Below are 15,954 nucleotides of genomic sequence, written 5' to 3' on the forward strand. Positions count from 1 at the left end.
CTGGGGGTGACTCTCAGGCACCATTGTAAGTAGGCTTAGCCTCTCCTTTGCAGTAACAAGCTTCTAAGGGCAAGCCCCAAGATTGAGGACTTGGCCTACTACAATGGTAGCCAAGACATTAATTCTTATGTTAATATTTTCATCTGCTGTGAACACGTAATTTGTTTCACAAGGTTCAATAAGGAAGATGAAAAAACTTGTTGATCTTTTACAGAAATTGGCAAAAATGGGGGAAGGAAATTGTATGTATTTATGTAGAAAAACAGGTTTTCTTCTTAACCTATGACTTTGGAGTTCAGCTGAGTCTAAAAACAGCAGTCTCTACTTTCCATATAAATACACACACACACACAAATAATTTTAATAAAGCAGATCTTAGAAATGAAATGGAAATTTGGTGAAGAATCTATTCCTTGCTTTACTTAGTAATATTTTGAAGGCAAATGAACATGAAGTCGGAGCTAATTGAAAAAGTTCCTCCCATAAACTGTCCTGGTTCCAGGGAGGAACAGTTAAATCTTGGGTTTCCATTGTGAGTTAGCCAAGGATTATAAATGTGAAACAGTGACCATACCACATGAGACAAGGAATTTTGGAAATAAAGTATTAAAAACTTGTTTCAGAGCTGTAATCCTAGCAACTTTAGAAAATAATTACTATTTTAATATGGAAGAGTATGAAATGAAGTTTATTTAATCTGAATGCTTTAAATAAAAAAGTGTATTCTGTATAAACTTCTTCCATTGCATTGCAATGATAATATATATCTATATACCTATGTAGAATATATCTATTCTGTAATAAAGTAATTTATCAATTCACATTTAGGATGAATGAACACTGTTTTGTAATTGGATAACTCTGGCATAACTATTTGAAGAATAAGTCTTGGGACATAACTGGATTGTCTAAAATGACTGACTTCAGTTGAAACATTTCATGTTCAAAGTTAAGTCTATCTCTATTGGTTTATCCTAAACGCTATGCCTAAAAGTAGACTACTGAGCTAAAAATACAACTGTATTAAGTTTCTCTTTTCCCAAAGGTAGTCAGAAAAAAATAGTTTGACAGACTTTCAAAAATGGGGAAGTAAGCAAGTTACAGGAAATGCAGCCAAAACTTAATCATGCTTCTATTTTGTCTTTCAGAGGTCAAATAGTTCTTGCAGAGGATTTGACTTTTTCTAAATGAAGCAAATATTTTTAGCTCATTGTCTTCTGTAATAATACAAAAATGTGGTGGCTTTTCCCATTGAGCTTGTAAATCTTAGCTAATCTGGGACATTTTTGGAGTCAGAGCTGTTTGCACTGTAAGTAAAAATGATGGTCCCAGTTTGGCCTGGAAGGAACTTTTCAGGGTGGTTCATAAAGGAAAACACGGTTTGCCTATTACTTTATAGAGTGGACTTTTATGGACTCAGAACCCAGTCCTAAGCCATTAGTCCTTTTTATATTTCCTCCTTATTTAAATAGCAATATCATTTCCTGTAGGATGAAAAAGACACTTTAGATATTATATATAGTATGTAAGCATTTTGGCAGTACATAAAATCAGTGTATTGGTATATATCATTTAGAAAATTAAGGATAAAAGCAGTGAAAGTACTCAGTAGTGTAGAAACATTTAGAACATTTGTAGGTTTTCAAATTCTCGGGGAGAATTCTCATTCATCTGCACAAAGCCAAAATTTAGAAACAAACCCAAATATCTATCAACAGATGAATACATTGTAGTATATCCCTACAATGGAATACTAGTCAGCAATAAAAGGAAATGAATTATTGATGTAACATGAATGAATCGCAAAATAATCATGCTAAGTGACAGAGTGCATGCTGTATGATTCCATTTATATAAAATTCTAGAAAATGCAAGCTGTAGTGACAAAAAGATCATTTAGTTGCTTGGGGGTAGGGAGTGCAAGAGGTAAGAAGTAGGAAAGAACTTTGGGGTATGATTATCTTGAGTGTAGTGATAGTTTCACCAGGTATATAAATACATCAAAATTCATGAAATTGTACACTTTAATATGTATAATTTTTTTGTACATCAGTTATACTTCAGTGAAGCTGTTAAAAAATTTCTTAGGATACCTAGTTAACCCTATTCTTTTGTTATAGTTAAAAGTTTCAAAATTGCTAAATATTAATTCGTTGAGGATGATGTTCTATAATTTGGTTTGCATTGGACCCTGTACCCCATCACTTCTCTCCCTGCACCCTCTTCCCCACCCTACCTTTTCTCATTTTGGTGCCAGGATTCAGTGTCTCTATTCAACCTTGTAGTCTGTATACACAGCATTTGTTATCAATGGCCTCATCACATTTTACTACATGTTTTTATGCCCAAGTTTTCCCTATTTGACTGATAATATTAACACCCCATTACTCCCACCACCACCAAGAAATAAAATGACATTTTGTACCTTGAATCCTCACAAGTTTAGTTTAGGTGAATCTTTCTGTAAGTTATTCTTGGTTAGGGCTCAAATACTGAATTGATGAGAAATGTGTTACTGTAGTCTTTTTGTTTTGTTTTGTTTTACTGTAGTCCTTTTTTAGGGGGTTGGATATCTCCTCAGGCAACTTGAAATGATCTGCCTTCTTATTCACATCTCTAGATTACTTTTTTTTTTTTTTTTTTGGTAAATCTCTCAGTTGATTCTTCAGTGTCTGATAGTAGAAACTCAGTTGCTAAAGGAAGCAAAAAATAAAAATTGGGCAGCTCTGAACAAGCAAAGTGTTAAAACTCAAAGTAGCAAAGATGTGGAGAGTCTGCAAATGACTATTATCTTTAATCTCACAGAACAATCTTGAAAAAGTGGGAACTTATCAAGAAGGCTAAAATTAAAAGTTATAAAAACATTATGAAAATTATTTCAGTAATGATTTGCTGTTTAGTGCTGCATATTTGCTTTTGTGCTACAGCGTTCAAAAACAGGCAGAGATATGAGCATGCCTGACATAAAAAGCAAATTAGGATCTTTTTAAGATATTCTTAAATGTACCCATATTTTTGGAAGATGCATAGCTCCATCACAGAACTCTATATATAGACATCATTCTCATACATAACCTATTCATTTTAAAGCATATTGCTAAAATACATCCTCATATTTAAGAGCAATATAGATATGTAAAAGTATTGATGTCATTGTTTTAAGCTCCAGTACAAGCCATTCATTCATTTATTGCCCTTAAGGAACACAGAGGAAATAAAGAAATAATTATTATATTGTGGATAATTGCTGTGATTGTGTTACATATGCTTATGGTGTTAGGGATATGACATATCCCTACATATCTACATATCTATCTAATCCAATCTCAAGATAGAGATGAGATCCTTATGGAGAATTACCTAGAGAAGGGGATGCCTTCACTGGATCTTTTGCCCATTTTTTAATTGGGTTGTTTGTCATTCTGTTGTTGAGTTGTAGGATTGCTTTATATATTTGGGATATTAAACTCTTATCTGATATGTGGTTTCCAAATATTGTCTCCCATTGCATAGGCTGCATTTTTACCTTTCTGACAAAGTCCTTTGACGTACAGAAGTGTTTAATTTTGAGGAGATCCCATTTGTCTATTTGTTCTTTGCTTGCTTGCACTTTGGGTGTAAGGTCTAGGAAACCACCTCCTATCGCAAGATCTTTAAGATATTGTCCTACATTTTCTTCTAAGAGTCTTGTGGTCTTAGTGCTAATGTTTAGGTCCTTGATCCATTTTGAGTTAATTTTTGTATAAGGTGCCTTCACTGGATGTTGAAAGACAAATAAGAGGGGAGAAAGAAAAGTTTTCTAGGAAAGAACAGCATATGGAAAGACAGTACCAAGAGAGATGTACTGTACTACAGACCACAGGAAGTACTCTATCATTGTTTTAAAGTAAGTGACAAGATGAGATTGAGAGGGGTCGAAGACCGAAGGTAGAAAACTAATGGATCATAGCTCCAGGATCTATGGGTAGAATAGGTTGGCCTTTAACAGGAGGAGAGAAAACATACATATTTTCCATAGTGGAAGAAAAGTTAGGAAGATGAGTGTAAATGAAGATTTGTTTGGCGGGTATGGGAGGTGGCGGGGGGAGGGGAGGGAACAGGATGGGGTGGCAGGGGGACCAGAGAATCATACATTGTTCCTGATGGCCTCAACGTTCTTATTTAAATCAAAGAGAAATGAAAATGGACTTGACCAAATAGGAGATTGAGAGACTGTGCCAGATTTGGAATAGTGACAATGAGAATGAGAGAAACAACTGATGAGGGATTAAAAAAAAATGGGTGGTACCTAAGGGCCCAGCTAAGCCTGAAGACCATTAAGTTTAGTAACAGCCTGGATAGTTGTTTGATTTTTCTCTAGCATTTCTCAGCAGTCCTGGTATAGAAATGAAGCAAGCACATTTTAGCACTGATTCAGGGTTGAGGTTTGTTGCATTGAGATAAAATGATGTGTGCATGAGAAATCCAAAAGGTGTTCATGTATATTTCATATGATCAAGCTGTTGAGGCAGATGAAAAAAAAAAAAAGAAACCAGGAGGGAGTCAAGAGACTGGGAGAGTAAGGAGAGAGAAGGGTCTGGAGTCTTGGAGGTTGGAGGCTGGAGGAGTGGGAGTGAGGTTATGCAGGAACCAAGTAGAAGATCAGAAAGTGAGATAAACACATGTAAGATTTCTGGAGGAGAAATGTCTAAGACAACCAGCTCTAGAATATGACTTAAGGAATTAAAGATTGAAGTACACTGGTGCAGTGGTCAGTATCAATGCAATTTAAAGGAGATCAAGGAATTACAAGGATCAGTTATTACGTGGGTTTTTGTGCATGGGTGTTGACCCTTCTAGTTGGTCTGAACTGAAACACTGTTATTTTAGATTTTAGAGGTAGATTGCTTTCAAACAACAAGGTCTTCGTAGTCATGGGTGACTGAGGTAGGTAAAGATGAAGACCACTGGCATCCAGAGGGTTAAGGAGTTGTCATATTCAGTGACTTATATCCTGATTCTGAAACATAATAGAAGGCATGGAGAATGTTTTCCGGGGCAAGAGGCTCTGATCCAAATTATCCCAGATGTAAGATGAAGTAGCTAAGAGTTCAATATATTCAGTACAAGAAGTAATTAATCTTTGGGTGGGAGGGGTATGTATTCCTTCTGCAGTCTGCTGAGCCAGTGGACCCCTTTTCAGAATATTTTCTTTTAAATGTTTAGAATAAAATGTATAGGATTATAAGGAAAAGGAATTTTGTTGAACTAGTTATCGAAATATTAAATAAAAATTTCTGATAGTAACATGCTTCTTTATTAATGTATACATAAGATCTAGCAGTGTCTTACAGGGACTGCAATATTGAACTAGTAATGAGCATAAATATTTCAAGATACTTGCAAGTATGATGTCATACAAAAATCTATTGATGAAAAGTGAATACTACTGTATATGTTGCCTAAATTCACAATTGAAGAAAATGCTAAATTTCAGAGGTTAGTGAAAATAAAGGTAATTTTTTTTTTTTGCCCATCCAAGTTCAGACACACACACACACATACCCGCTGAAAACTGTCACAATCCTCCAGTTAAAAAGCCCCAGTTTGAAGGATGGTATGTATATCCAGGAGGCATAAACCCGAATAAAAAGAGGTGGTTTTTGCACGGGGGAGAAATTATGTCTAAGAGGCAGTGTAGAGATAGGAGAATATTTCAACTGCCTCTGGATCCACTCATGTTAGGGGTGGGGATGGTGGGGGTTTGCCTCAATGAGGAGCTTTGGCTGCAGGTGAGGCAGTGTCCTGTGTGATGAAAAGCCATATTACAAGTCAAACCAAAGAACTGGAGGGTGATACTCTAGCCAGAGATGATGTTCATGAGTCCTCGAGAGGCACAGTGGAATTTCTTGGGAAGGAAAGGAAAGTAAAAGGAAGAAAAGGTAGAGAAGGGACAGAGGAGTAGGAAGGCGTCAGGGATCTGCCAGGGTGAAATGAACTGGCTTCGATGTCCCCCTGCCAAATACAGGCTGAGGCCTCGGATGTTTGGAAGCCTGCTGAAGAGCAGGCAGGCCATCTAGAACCATCAGGGTAGTGCCCGTAGCCTTTTCTTAGGCTTCCAGGTAGAATCCTGGTGAGAAATTGTTGGGTGCCCCTGAAGAAGTTTTGCCACATCTTTAAATGTTCAAGTTATGGTGAAGAGACTTTGGGTTCACGTTTTTCTTCTGTCTTTTTTGTTTGTTTGTTTTCCTGTCTCCCTGCTAAAGGATAAAGCATATTCTATCCAGCTCAAGAGAGAACCTAATAATAGGATAGTATATGGTAATCCTGTGTTTTATACATGATTGTTCTGTAAATCTACAACTTCTCTTAGTGTCAAAGTGAGACATTTGATAGCAAGTGTCTGGGAAGAGAGGGGAAGGGGATGATTGGTGTCTTACAGTAAATGATCAAAATGATTTTCTTCCCACTTCTTTGTTCTATTGTTGGTGCCGAACACACAAAACCATCTGAGGGATGGTGAGTAAAAATAGGCTTTAAGAAGGATTCTTTTAAAGTCCACACTTGCCATCCTACCCAAAGGAGGATTTGGAAGTATCTGCCAAATATAGAAATATGGCATAGAAAATGGCAAAATGAAACTAGTAAAGTATATAGAGGTTTTTGGCTTAATATTACTAAACTTTCAATTTATATAGTTTAATTTTCAACCATTTGAAATGGAGAGAACTTAGTCTTTCTGATCAGAAAATGTTTTAACTTTAAAATAGATGTTAAATAGATGTTAATACTCAACTTTATATGTACACAGGTATCCTCATGTGCACTTAACAGTAAATTTGTTAATGAGTAGACTGATTCTGTTTATTTATGTTTTGTTTTTTTATAGGAATTAGCGCTCCGTAGCCAGTTACCCACACTGGAGCAGGATGGAGGGACTCAAAATCCAGTATCTTCTCCGGGGATGTCTCAGGAACTGAGAACAATGACTACCAATAGCTCAGATCCTTTTCTTAACAGGTTGGTGAGAGTTGCTACTGGCTAATATGTGAAAATGACCAAAGCCTTAAGATCCTTCTGCTTAGTACTTGTAATAGGCTGTTTCGAACATCTGTGTGGGCTAAAAACCATACCTGTAAATGAATCTCTCCTTAAATGGCAAGTATAATAAAAGTTGAGGATTAAAAGCCGCCTCCTGTGAGAGGAAGTGAGCTGTTCAGACTTGTTAGAGGGGATACTTATTCAAAGTCACAACGTGTTTGCTTCTTCCTATCCTGTTGACTAATGGTAATTTAAAATTACAGAATCATGACGGAACATGTGAATGCCTTTCTGTCAAAGCAATGAACTGCATCCAAAACTTACTTAGGGTTGCATTGTAAAGATCATTGGAAGGAATTCTCTACAAACATGCTCAACTTGAGAGGTTTCACTACAGCAGCACTATAAAGCCTCATGTTCTTAAGGGATATAGTTCAAGGAGATAAAATGTAAGGTTGTGCCTCTTTCCAAAAATGCCTTAAGATTAATTGCAGTATTTGAAAATACCATAGCTTAAGGTTGTGTTTTAGTGAGTTACCACAAATCTTGTGTTTCAGGCAGATTGCAAAAATGTTATTATATATTGTACCATATAAACCTTGTGATATTCTTACCTAGAAAACCATCTAATATTAAGATTTGACTAAAACTGATTAATTTTTAAAACTTATTAATTCTTTTAGGTTGTAAATTATCTACGTAGTATATTTAGTACAACAGAATTTCACATCATTTGCTTACTCTTAAGATAAATGCTGGTAGCCGAGTTGGGAGGTTTGGTTTTGAAGGCTGTCTTAAATGTATTTAAATTTGTATTTATTCTTCTGACACACACAGTTTAAAGTTCTAAATATTGAGTGTATTTATGCAAGATCAAAATTATGAACATAAACTGAGGCTTATTAGTAAAGAGCTGTGGCCACAGAACTTTTTTTTTTCACAAGGAAAGTTTCACATCAATATAATTCCAGTAATCTTATTGAAGGTCTTTATTGTTTCAGGGATAAAATTTGAGTATTTAGAAAAACAGAAAGACTGCATATCCTCTGACAGTTGGTGAAGATTTTTTCTTAAAACTTCTTGAAAACTGGGTTGTTGTTTGAGAGTCTATTTTCTGATTGGATCAGGGAATAGCAAGTTATTAATCTAAGGTCAGAACCATATGCCCATTCTCTGCATTACCCTAGCTTCTAAAAGACACATCTGATTATGACATTTCTTTTTTCAAGAACTCTTAATGGGTTCCCCATTTGTCTACGGTTCCATTCATATACATACACATTACTCAAGTGTTTACTTAAGCTCTGAACACTTGTTGTTCCCCTTAAGAACAAAGCAGTTGACTCTTCCTAGTGCCACATCCTCTTATCTCCCTTCTATCTGAGATCTTTCAAAGCCAACTCAGATATCTGCTCCCTCTCCATGAAACCTTCCACTTTTACTTTTCAAAGTTCCCTCTTATTTGTTTTGAAAGCACTCTGCTCAGATATCCATTGTATATGATTCATTATGTATTTGTTCATCTCCTTCCCTGAAGTGTGAGCCTCTCAAAAGCTCCACTTGAGAGTTTCTGTTGCCCTTGTTTTTCACCTCTGTGTCCCCAGAACCTAATGGCTATCATGTAGTAGCAGATACTCAATGAATGTTTATCAAATGGCTGGGGGCTGCAGGAGGTGGAGTTCTGTAGGAGCTCTGGATCAGGAAGATGGCCCTATAAACTCCATCTTCAGGAATGTCCACGTGCTTACCTGGTGGCTTGGAGTGAACTCTGCACAACTCTGTAAAATTATCTATTCTGCAATGATCTCTTGAGTGTCTGATCTATGCCTCATGCCTAGCAGTTGGAACAGGGATGACTAGGACCAGGCCCTTGTCCTAAGTCAAGACAAGCAAAACAAAACAAAAACCAAACCACATCCTGAAGCCTTCTCAGACATATCTTCATTGTATACAAATGGTCTTAGAGGCAAATTTGTGTTTTCTTGGGTCTGAGTGAGGCTTTTGAATCTTACCAAAATCTGGCCAAAGCATTAGAGTAAACCGGGGGTTACAAGATAAAGAGTGAGGGAGGGGGGACTGACAAGGCAATTGCATTAAATAAATTAGGGAAGAATTTGGGGGGGGGGGGGGCGGGGAGGATGAGCTTGTAACCTTGAGTAACTTTCAAAGCTTAGTTTTGTTTAATTTTTAAAATTTTGTGTAAGTTGAACAAGTGCATAAATGTCCAGGTGGGGTCACATTTGCATTCATGTTCAGGGGCCAATAAGAATAACATTTGCTTGATTTCAAAGTTTGCGATAAGATTTTCTAGAATTGGTGGAGCATCAAAATTTTACAGTCAATGCCAGCTGGTGTCTACCTGCTGCTAACTCAATTATGAAAGTAGTGTTCTGATAATGTTATTTGTCATGTCTTTATGTAAAGCTGGGAAACTTTTCATTTAGCTTAAAATAAAAATATGTCTTGGTGCAGGTTTTTCAGTTTTACTTAAGGCCTGTACCTTTTAGGTTTTAAAAATCTTTCCTTCAACTTGAATATAAAGTTACTCTCTTATGCTGAGGTGTATGGGTTCTTTTTTGTTTTTTTCTTTTTCTCCTAAACAAAATCAAGGAGATTAAACCCCTGGAGTTCTTATCAGCAGTGACTCATCTGTTTTGGCCCCTTCCAAAAAGGAATTCTGGTTTGTTATTTTGGGTTGATTTTTCCTTGGTTAAAGTTCTCTGTACAAGAAGCAGGAATTTAATAGGAGTCTAGTGCAGGACTGTCTCAACTGCCGCCCATCTGGAGCTTATGTTTTTACCTCTCTGCCTAGGCCGGCTACCACCACCTGGGGAACTGAGGCCTTGAAGCAAGTGAAGTATATGGATTCCCTCAGATTCAAGTGGTTTTATAGAGAAAATACCTGAGCAGATAATTTTCTGTCAGCTGGGAAAACTACCTGGGTGTACAAATGTGAAGATTTTCTTCTTTTCCCCTATGGCCACCAAGCCCAGAACGTAGAGAGAGATCTTGGCCCCTTAAAGCTGCCAGCTTTTATTAGAATGGACTTGTCTATTTCACTTCATAACCCAGGAGCAGTGTATAGGCTCCTGAAGGGAGAGTTCTTGTTCCTCTAATCATGTTGGTGCTGTATGTGTTTATTTTTACCTTGAATTATCTTTAAAATTTTTATATTGGTCTTTACCTCTTATTACTTGTAGTGGCACCTATCACTCTCGAGATGAGAGTACAGACAGTGGACTAAGCATGAGCAGTTACAGTGTCCCTCGAACCCCGGATGACTTTCTGAACAGTGTTGATGAAATGGATACAGGTTGGTGTTCTTTATTACTTTTGATAACCTGACTCTCAGTCAGAAATATTCATATCATCACCAGGTCTAATAAACTATTGTGAACAAAGATTATTCAGAAGAAAACCAATTAAAAGCCGATAAACTTCAATTCAGATTGAACCTGCATTGTTTCTTTAGGGTAATGTATCTTAATACTATTTGGAAAACACTGATGACACCTCTTATTTTCGCATGTAAAAATACTGAGTTAATTGGCAAGGCAATTGAGGACCCTATTAGAAGTCTCTCTCGTTACAAGTTTAGAGAGACTTCTACATGCTATTCAGTGTCTGCCTCCCTCTTTTCTCTGAGGGTTTGTGATCCAACTAAGGTAATGTGGGGCTCAGGAAATCAGGAGGGAGAGGCTAGATAGTGGGGCTCACCTAAGTTTATTGTTGTTGGAATAACTGCAGGAGTTTTGGGAGGAGCAAAGAAATACCTGCCTCATAGGCATAATTTCTTTTTGTAGCTTACTTGGTGACTTGTCAATTCTAACAGAGTTTGTGAATTGGCAGGAAAATGAAGCAGTTCTCTAGCAGCTACTTTTAAGCTGCCAACCTCTCTTTTGAAAGTGTTTGGCAAGTCTTTTGTGCCTGTGCTTACCCAGCTCATGGCTTTTCTGCTTCCTAGAATAGACACCATCCCCTCTTTTCTATCTAAATCTTAATCATCCTTAGAAGCCACTTCAAACCCATCTCTTTTGCAAAACCTTTCCTTACTCTATCCCTTATTTCTCTCTTCTCCAATCCCCTGTAGTACTTAATGGTTTTGTATTAATTTTGTATTAGTTATATTTTATATTTATATATGTTTATATTAGTAGCTTACATTAGTTTTATGTTAGCTTTTCTGAAAGCATGTTCCACTGAAAGTTCTGTAGAATGTTAATGTTGTCACATGCTGAAAAACTTGTGTGGCAGCTAATTTTGGGAAACATGGAAGCAAAGCTAGGAAGATTTATTTTTCAAGGATTTCTGGGAAGCTTGTTTTGCTATTATGAATGTGAATTGCCAAGAGTGGAACAGCTTATTCATCCAGTCCTTTTATTTTAGTATTGCCCCAAAGCATACCTAAGGGAAATGGTCAATATCATTCATTTTTATATTTAATCTTATTCCGGTGGTGCAGGTCTAGATGACAGTAGGGTAAGTGATGCTATTGTGTAGTGTACTTGTTTTTTTCCCTCTTGCTACATATAATCTTTCAAGGGATTTTTATTTTCTTCATGTCACCTATAGGTGCTCAGCACATGGTAATAAACCATCAAGTTGTTCATTGAATATCTGAGCTAATGTTGAAGCAAAAAGAAACTTGGCATTATTCTGTTATCTGTGGGTTATTTTTGCTTAAAATAAACTCTGGGCATCAGTCAGGAGGTCAGTCAGGAGTGATTCCTTTCTCTCTGCATTTCTCTGTTCTCATATGATGCAGCTCTAATGTTAGCTTTTCAGAGAGGACATTATTTCTCTCTGTTCCAACTAGGTGATACTATCAACCAAAGTACCCTACCCTCACAGCAGAACCGTTTCCCGGATTACCTTGAAGCCATTCCTGGGACAAATGTGGACCTTGGAACACTGGAAGGAGATGGAATGAACATAGAAGGAGAGGAGTTGATGCCAAGTCTGCAGGAAGCTTTGAGTTCTGACATCCTTAATGACATGGAATCTGTTTTGGCTGCCACCAAGCTAGATAAAGAAAGCTTTCTTACCTGGTTATAGAGCCCTCAGGTAGACTGAATTCTAAATCTGTGAAGGATTTAAGGAGATAAGACATATATATAGATATACCTGAAATTCCCAAATAAGTCAGTTGCAATCTTCTGGCTAATACAGAAAAAGATGAACCAACGTCCAGCAAGATTCTTTCATCCACTATTTTGCTCTTCCTTGTCCATGCTGCTGTTAATATATTGCTGACCTCTTTCATAGTTGGCTCTAAAGAATCAAAAAAACAAAAACAAAAAAAAACCTTTTTTGTTTCTTTTGCTATTATAACTACTGTTCATTTGGGGGCTGGGGAAAGTGAGCCTGTTTGGATGATGGATGCCATTCCTTTTGCCCAGTTAGATGTTCACCAATCATTTTAACTAAATACTCAGACATGGAAGTAAAATGCTTCCTGCCACAGCATTTAGTTTGTTCAAGCAATTGTTTCTTCAGCTGCCTTTGGCCAGTGGGAAAACATGACTTACTAGTCTGACAAGCCAAAAATGTTGCATTTGATATTAAGTACTTAATGCTGATTTGAAGAGATAGTTGGAACTAAGGCTAAAGACTGTTTTACCTTCAGTGTTTGTTTCCTCCTAGAGCTATCATTAGTCACATAGTGACTTGATTTTATTTTGGGGAGCTTATAAGGTATGAGACAATTTCCATAGAAATATATTAATTATCACCACATACTCTAGTATAGGTTTACTGTTTTGTTTTGGTTTGGGGGGTTGATTGGTTTTGTCAGAACCTACACAAACTCCCAAGTTAGTAAATCTCTTTATAGTTGTAGCTTAGGAAGGTTATTATAGTTCTTTTGGTGAAATCTACATTTCCGAGTTTTTTACTGCCTTATTTAAATCTTGATTTTCTGTTCTCTCTATATATACCTGCACATACTTAAAATGTTTATGATTGTGTGATAGCAGAATATATCATTTTTTTAGGTTTCCCTACTTTTCAATTTATTTTAAAATGGTAGCTTTGAATGTAAGCATTTAGAATACATGACTAGTAGATTATATTTCACAGATAGTTTAAATCTGGTTGGGGCAGTCTGCAGGTGTTTGGGGTAGTTTCGTGTTCTAGAAAAGGCTATTATTATGAATAGTGTCTAGGGGAGTACCCTCTGGACCCACAATAAATATTATTTGATGAATTTGAAAGGAACAAACAAATGGCTTTATTTTCCTTTTGTTACTCCCTTGGACTAATTTTAAGTCTTGATGGGAAATCATTGAGTAGGCTCATAATGTGCATGAAAGAAGTAAGCTTTATATAGTGGTTTACCTTCACTAAGGTTTGGAAGTTTACCATCGAAGTAAATTCTAGCTCTGGAAGTAAATTCTTCTTTAGTTTTCATTTGTAATGAACATATTAAAGACTAGATTGAAAAACTGCCTACAAGCTTTTTCTTCTTACAAGACTTGCCCCTTATACTTCCATATGCTGAGAGTTGACCATGGACAGTGTATAGAATACTGCAAGGTCATGAGTTGCTGGTAAAGTGATCAGATTAATAACTGTATATTGGTAGTTGAATTTAGCAAAGAAATAGAGATAATCATGATTATACTTTTATTTTTACAGGAAGAGATGTAATTAGAGTATGTGTCTACAGGAGTAATAATGGTTTCCAAAGAGTATTTTTTAAAGGAACAAAAATGAGCATAAATCAACTTTTCAGTATAAGCTATGAAGTAATAGTTGGTTGTCACTTATAATGGTACCAGCTAGCACCTCTGTAATTAAGGGTCCTTCAATGTTTCTAGGATAAGCCCTTATTTTCAAGGGTTTATGACAGACATGCAATCTCTTTCCTGGCTAAAGGTACTATGAAAAGCCTCAGCTTGGAAAGATTTTTTTTTTTTTCTAATTAAAAAATCTAATTATTTTGGCCCTTTAATTTAGGAGTGCAAAAGTTGAAAGAAGCTTTATATTAAATACTTTCAGTGCTCAGAAAATGCAATCACTATGTTGTACAGAATGATTTATAGGTCAGTCATTCATAATAATTGACTGGCTTTTATTAAGAAAACAGCAGAGAGATTAAATCTTGAATTAAGTCTGGGGAGAAATGGCCACTGTGCAGATGCATTGAGTTTTAGAGCAATAATGAAATTCTACTTACAATGCATAATTGAGAATATGGATGGTACAGCATGTTGTTTTTTTAATGTGCAGAAGATCAAAGCTATTTGGAAGGAATGCCTACAATATGCCAGTAAGACACAAATTAAGATTTGCATTTTATATATCAGCAGAGTAGCTTTAGATTAGGGAAAGCTGGGAAGGTAGGGAGGGTGTAAAGACTTAGTGGGCCCTTGATAGAGAACTTTATAAGCTTCTTTCTCTTCAATAAAGACTAGTCTTGCATCTCCCTGTCATTAAAGGCAGTTGCTCCTAAAATTTCAATCACTTAAGTACCCCCCCCCCGAAAAACAAGAATATGCAGGTTTTCATTTCCCCTCAACCTTAATTTGCCCAGTTATACCTCAATGTTGTAGCAACACTGTGGTACCCGACACAGTGCTTTGATCTTACTATACCGTCTGTACTGACCTGAAGGAGATCACAAGAGTCCTTTCTCGTTTTGAGTTTGAATCACAACCTTGATGTGGTCTTTGTTTTATGTCATTGTTCCTAATGTAAAGGCATCTAACTACTTCTTGGTTATATTGAGTAGCATTGGGATAAGACTTTAACTGGGTATTCTTGAATTGCTTTTACAATAAACCAATTTTATAATCTTTAAATTTATCAGCTTTTTATATTTGTGTTCTTTTCAGTTAGGGTTTCTTAGATCTACTTATGGTTGGTGGAGCACATCAATATGGAGTTTCAGATCTTCCAAAGCACAATTTGTTGTAATATCTATTTTCTAAATATAGTGCCTTTTTTAAAAAGGAAGAAAAGAACATAAGGAACTGATTTTTCTACAAATTGCTATTTTAGGTATTATATTAAATAGATACAATCTTAATTAACTGTTTAATCAGAATTCATACCAATCAGTGTTGGAACTCAATGAAAAAAGGGAGGCAGTTTCCAGTGATTAACAATTTTGTAGCTTTTGCACATCTGAGAAATGAGTGCTCAGATGAATTTTATCTTTGCAAGCATGTTTTTTATGGATTGTGGGTGTGCCTATCTTAACAATTGTTTTCTGTATCTTGAAAAGGTATTCTCCACATTTTAAATGTTTTATATTAGAAAATTCTTTTAATTCACACTTGTCAAATATATATATATATATATATATAGTGCCAATGTTACCGTTTTTTGTTTGTTTTAAATGTAAGAGCATGCTCATATGTTAGGTACTTACATAAATTGTTACATTTTTTTCTTATGTAATACCTTTTTGTTTATGTGGTTCAAATATATCCTTTCCTGAAACTCTTCTTGGTTGTGTTTAACAATGGCTATTTTAAAAACTTTTTTGACATCTTAACAGTCTTCCAGTAGAACTAGTACTACTAATAAAAGAAAATAAAAGGTGATTATGGTAGTTACTGGTAGGTTAAATTTAAGATTAGTTTTGTTTCTTAAAGTTAAGCATTGGATTTGGGATCTTTGAGGTCTGGATATAATTCTTTCAACTTGTTCTGTTCTCTTCACTTAGAGCATCACCATTAGTGTGGTAAGCACAACTGTGCCTCCTTCATTCTTAAATGACTTTACCACATGCAACGGCACAGAGGAAATTGGGAAGAATGCAACACTTAAAAATAGCCTTTGGTTTTATTTTTCCAAAATATCCTTTCATAGTCTCTAAAATAATAACACTTATATTAGTGAAAATTATTACAGGCATACTTCATTTTATTGTGCTTCATTGAGCTTTGCAGATATTGCATTTTTCATAAATTGAAGGTTTGTGACAAC

At 35.9% G+C, this 15,954-nt stretch overlaps 1 protein-coding gene across 10 annotated transcripts in view; it reads left to right on the forward strand.

Moving 5' to 3' along the window:
• YAP1 (Yes1 associated transcriptional regulator) overlaps nucleotides 1-15,954 on the forward strand; it is a 138,853-nt gene that overhangs the window by 115,964 nt on the left and 6,935 nt on the right. For 8 of the 10 annotated variants that reach the window (XM_037841214.1, XM_037841218.1, XM_037841216.1 and 5 more), the window contains 3 exons: nucleotides 6,869-6,999; nucleotides 10,221-10,333; nucleotides 11,837-14,826. In XM_037841214.1, coding sequence (XP_037697142.1) covers nucleotides 6,869-6,999; nucleotides 10,221-10,333; nucleotides 11,837-12,075 — 483 coding nt within the window. In that variant the 3' untranslated portion in view covers nucleotides 12,076-14,826. Of the gene's footprint in view, nucleotides 1-6,868; nucleotides 7,000-10,220; nucleotides 10,334-11,836; nucleotides 14,827-15,954 lie in introns of those variants that run through there. The other 2 variants (XM_037841223.1, XM_037841224.1) reach the window with 1 other exon arrangement.

The sequence above is a fragment of the Choloepus didactylus genome, chromosome 6, assembly GCF_015220235.1.
Source record: "Choloepus didactylus isolate mChoDid1 chromosome 6, mChoDid1.pri, whole genome shotgun sequence".
Taxonomy (NCBI): domain Eukaryota; kingdom Metazoa; phylum Chordata; class Mammalia; order Pilosa; family Megalonychidae; genus Choloepus; species Choloepus didactylus.